Source organism: Bidens hawaiensis, unplaced genomic scaffold (assembly GCF_021521415.1).
Source record: "Bidens hawaiensis isolate Kalapana, Puna unplaced genomic scaffold, B.hawaiensis_p1.1 tig00001692_1, whole genome shotgun sequence".
NCBI classification, from domain to species: domain Eukaryota; kingdom Viridiplantae; phylum Streptophyta; class Magnoliopsida; order Asterales; family Asteraceae; genus Bidens; species Bidens hawaiensis.
This window is the reverse complement of record NW_027491096.1, coordinates 1,108,202-1,112,589: the sequence shown is the minus strand read 5'-3', so window position 1 is coordinate 1,112,589 and position 4,388 is coordinate 1,108,202. Positions and strand designations below refer to the sequence as shown.

At 32.0% G+C, this 4,388-nt stretch overlaps 1 protein-coding gene across 2 annotated transcripts; it reads left to right on the top strand.

Moving 5' to 3' along the window:
• The first annotated feature begins 1,152 nt into the window (after nt 1-1,152).
• LOC143594316 (protein indeterminate-domain 7-like) lies at nt 1,153-4,041 on the top strand. 2 transcript variants are annotated; one of them, XM_077073657.1, is made up of 4 exons: nt 1,153-1,323; nt 1,442-1,789; nt 2,022-2,415; nt 2,973-4,041. In XM_077073657.1, exons 2-4 carry the CDS (start codon nt 1,588-1,590, stop codon nt 3,808-3,810), a joined length of 1,434 nt encoding a protein of 477 aa, XP_076929772.1. In that variant the 5' UTR covers nt 1,153-1,323; nt 1,442-1,587; the 3' UTR covers nt 3,811-4,041. The 2 variants fall into 2 exon arrangements, with proteins under 2 accessions (XP_076929772.1, XP_076929769.1); XM_077073654.1 differs by having other exon boundaries at nt 2,016-2,415; nt 2,973-4,037.
• Nucleotides 4,042-4,388: the final 347 nt, after the last annotated feature.

The window sequence follows — 4,388 nt, the reverse complement described above, 5'->3', positions numbered from 1 at the left end:
AAAAAATTACATAATTTTTTACGCACCGAGTTGACCTTTTATACATGTGTAACGGACGTAAAAGTTAGTGTAACCACTTACATATTTATTCTTTCTCCTACTTTGACTTTTTTGCCAGATTTAATCTCAACCACATATTCCAATCTATTTAATTAAATGTGTGGCCTAGAATAAAGTTCTTAAGTTTTTAAAACTCAACATGATTCTCAAAATATCTCTCCCATATATATATATATATAATCAAGGTGATCATGATGTTGATAGAAGATGAAAAAAATGCAGAAGTAGTAATATTATAGAAAAAAATATACATACTTGATTGGATAAGGACAAACTTGAAATTATTTTTATTTTTTAAATTTCACCGACTAAAGGGATTTATTAGTTTTATTATAATATGAATCTATTTAAGGAAAAACGGAACCTTCATATTAAACATGTGTCAGTTTTAACGAAATACACTTAAAACAAACAAAATTACTTTTGACATTTTTAACGATTGGACAATGGTTAAAAACAACAAAAACAACTAATAAGTTTTATTACATGACAATATTTTATTATATACCACAAATAGCTATAGCTTTGTTAAAACCTAGTTTAAACATAAAAAAGTGGATGGTTAAAAGCTTTATAGAAAAGTTTTTTAACTAAAAATATATAAAAATTGAAAGGTGACGATTATATCTTTTAAAATAATATGTTTAAGAATATTTATATAATTAAAGAATACAAAATGTTTATAAAAACCCGGATGGACAATTATGTTATATATAAATAATTTATATTCTAACTATTTTATCAATTTTACAAGCAAAACATATATCATAATATAAAAAAATGAAATCTGAATTTCATTTCTTATATATTATCACTTTCCAGTTCTTTTGTAATTAAATTCTTTAAAAGATTTCAAAATTTTCAAACATGTTCTAACAGCTAATTAAGATATGTTTGAGAGGGAGAAAGTAGTAAATGCACAACCCTAAAAGCAAAACCAATAATGCATATGATTTTATTTCTGAATGAGAAGCAAACAAAGGATAGGACAAAAACATGCAACTTCAGACTCCCTTACTTTTTGGTTTTTTGGTTTCATTTTGAAGCTGCCCACTTGAAAGAGATCCAAAAATACCTTCTGATCCACATCTCATCTCTCTCTCTCTCTCGCTCTCTCTCACACACACACACACACAGAGACTGTTGATGAACTTGATAATATCTTAACCTGTACGGATTGGAATTTGGGTTGGAACATCTTTGAGAGTTGGCTATACTTATATGCTTTCTTGGACAAGAACAACTTTGGTCACTGCCTGCCAGGTCTGAACTTTTACAATTAAGTTTGATTTTAGTTATTTGTCACTCTTTAACTTATATATTATAAAGTATAAACACCAAGAACCAAAACCACTTTCTGATGATGACTTTCTTTTTATAGGGTTTCTTGTCATTCAATTCTGTAAAACATGGGTTTGATCTGAAGGTCACCAGTCAATCTTTCTGTGAAAACCGGGAGATCAAAAAGAGAGTTTCTTTTAATAAAAATCCAGTTCATTTAATAACCTAGAGAGAGAAATTAGTGAGATGAAGGTCATGTTCTTAGATGACAGTATGTCAAACTTGACATCAGCATCAAATGAAGCAACTCTGTCTTCATCAAGTAACAAGAATGAAGTGGGTACTATGTACCCTCCGTCACAACAACAGTCCTTTGCTTCAGTGCCAACTAATTCCAACAATCAATCACAAACCACCAAGAAAAAAAGAAATCTTCCAGGAAATCCAGGTAAGAAAATCAAGCAATTATATATATATATATATATATATATATATATTGAGGGAATGTTTGTTATTTTCTTGTGAGTACATGCATAATTAAAAGCTACATGACACTTGATTGGTTAACTATTTCTACATACATCTGGGCTTCAGTATATCTTTTAGCATTAAAACAATCAAAAAAGCATGCATATCTTTAATTAATAAACTTGTTATATGATTGTAATTTGAAGATCCAGAAGCTGAGGTGATAGCAATGTCCCCAAAAACACTAATGGCAACAAACAGATTCGTGTGTGAGATTTGCAGCAAAGGGTTTCAAAGAGATCAAAATCTTCAACTGCACAGAAGAGGGCATAATTTGCCATGGAAGCTGAAGCAAAGATCAAAACAGGAGGTGGTTAGGAAGAAGGTGTATGTATGCCCAGAACCAAGTTGTGTGCACCACGAGCCTGCAAGGGCACTTGGAGATCTCACTGGTATCAAGAAACATTACTCACGAAAGCATGGTGAGAAGAAGTGGAAATGCGACAAGTGTTCGAAACGATATGCGGTTCAATCGGACTGGAAGGCTCATTCCAAGATTTGTGGCACTCGAGAATACCGATGTGATTGTGGCACTCTTTTTTCAAGGTAAAATGTTTGAATATGTAGATTCATGATGTGTTAAAGATAAAACTTCACGAAAAAAGAAAGGAAAATGGAATGATCTTCTACTTTTAGACGATTTAGGATTTAGTTAAGTATTTTAAAGCTTATTTGTATAAAGATCTTTTACTTTTAGACGTTTCTTGTAGTTCTAGGGTAACAAACTATCTACAACTAAAAATATTTAGGAAAAGAAAAAGAAGTGTTCAAATGCTTACTTAGCTGAATCCTAAACTAAATATCGATTAATCCGATAAGTTCTATATTTGAGTAAGAAATATTTATTTATAAAGCTTAATTTTTAATCATATAAAATGCATTTCAAGCTTCACAAGTGAACAGTTGGTAACACTACGGAATGTAGCTTAATTCTTGGAGAATGTTTCATGACCAAACAAGTACGTCTTGATTAATTTGTCCTCATTTAATTTAGCTATAGTGCAATAAATAATCTCATTTAGTTGACTTAATACTAGTTTATTATTTTCAGTAAGTTTTAGAGTGCTAAATTGTTTGTTTGATTATGTTTTCATCTTGTACAGGAGGGACAGCTTCATCACTCACCGAGCTTTTTGTGGTGCTTTAGCAGGAGAAAATGCAAGATCTTCATCATCAACCCTACTGACACCAAACCATCTTCCCATCCATCTGCCATTAAACTTCCCACTCAAAACTGAACCACATCTCTTCCAATACCCACAACCCAATTCCAACATAATGACTAATCATTTGCAACAAAATAATGAGTTACTATCATGGTTTAGTCATCAACCAAATCCAAACCAAAACAACGCAAGTAATAATAACATTAATAATAATACTAATGACAATGCTGCTTTTACTTCTCCTCCTCCATCCCACATGTCAGCCACTGCATTGCTCCAAAAGGCAGCTCAGATGGGTGAGACCATGAGCAAGCCTGCAGCTGGTACCAATACTGTCATTGTCATGTCACAGCACCAGCAGCAGCACCAGTCCATTCTGAGTGGGTCCCACCAAAATGATCACATGTGTGCACCTACAACACTATTCACAGCTCATCAGCATCATGCTTCTGGTCTTGAGAATTTGTCTTCAACTGATGATCATAATCATCAAGAGATGTTATCATGTGCTGGATCAATTCATGCTTTTCAAGACGCATATTTTCAAGAACCCATTTTTCCACGAGCAACCGAACTACCACTAAACCGAACAGATGGTAACGATGAGTTGACTAAAGATTTCTTGGGTCTAACAGGATTCCCACCTCCAAATGGTGATCAACAGTTTCTCAGTATGGCTGGTCTGGATCAATTAAACACTTCTTCACCTTATCATCATCAGCTGCAGCAGCAAGATCCGAACCTGAACCAAAATGAATTACCTTGGCATGGTTAATGTTTAGCTAGCTAGCTAGTTCATGCTCGACAATAGTAAGATACAATGTTGTTTTCATGCATCTTTTTTTTTTTTTTTTTGTTAATTAGAGTTTATTCTGTTGTGAAATTTTGATAATCAGCCAAACGTTACAAATCTCCTCTCTTTTTATTCCAGGCAAAATATCGGCTTCAAGCATTTAATGTTTTACTGTTCTTTCTCCCTATGTTCAGTCAGTCACATGTAAAATTCACCCAAAAAAAAAATTGTGAAAAAGAAGTAGATAATGAATGTGCTGTCGTTCATTAATTTTGCTTAAGTTAGGATAAAATAAAATAAAAACCACTTAACCTGTACAAACTTTAGAAACTTATTTTCAAACACACTTTTTTAATTAAAGTTTGGATCGTATGATTCACAATAAAGTTAATAAAAAAATGTAAAGATAAAAGTATATTTTCTCTTTCCTGAAAAATATGCTTAAAACCTCAAAAAATGTAAAAATTTCATGAAACATTTTATTTTCTTCTATTTTTTGATATTTTGTATTTAATGTAATAACGTATATTACTTATGTTGAAAAAACAAGCTGTTACCTA

Coding starts and splice junctions, on each gene's coding strand:
- LOC143594316 (XM_077073654.1), top strand. CDS start 1,588: ATGAAGGTCATGTTCTTAGATGACAGTATGTCAAACTTGACATCAGCA. Junction 1,790..2,015: donor AAATCTTCCAGGAAATCCAG/GTAAGAAAATCA, acceptor TGTAATTTGAAG/ATCCAGAAGCTGAGGTGATA. Junction 2,416..2,972: donor TGTGGCACTCTTTTTTCAAG/GTAAAATGTTTG, acceptor CATCTTGTACAG/GAGGGACAGCTTCATCACTC.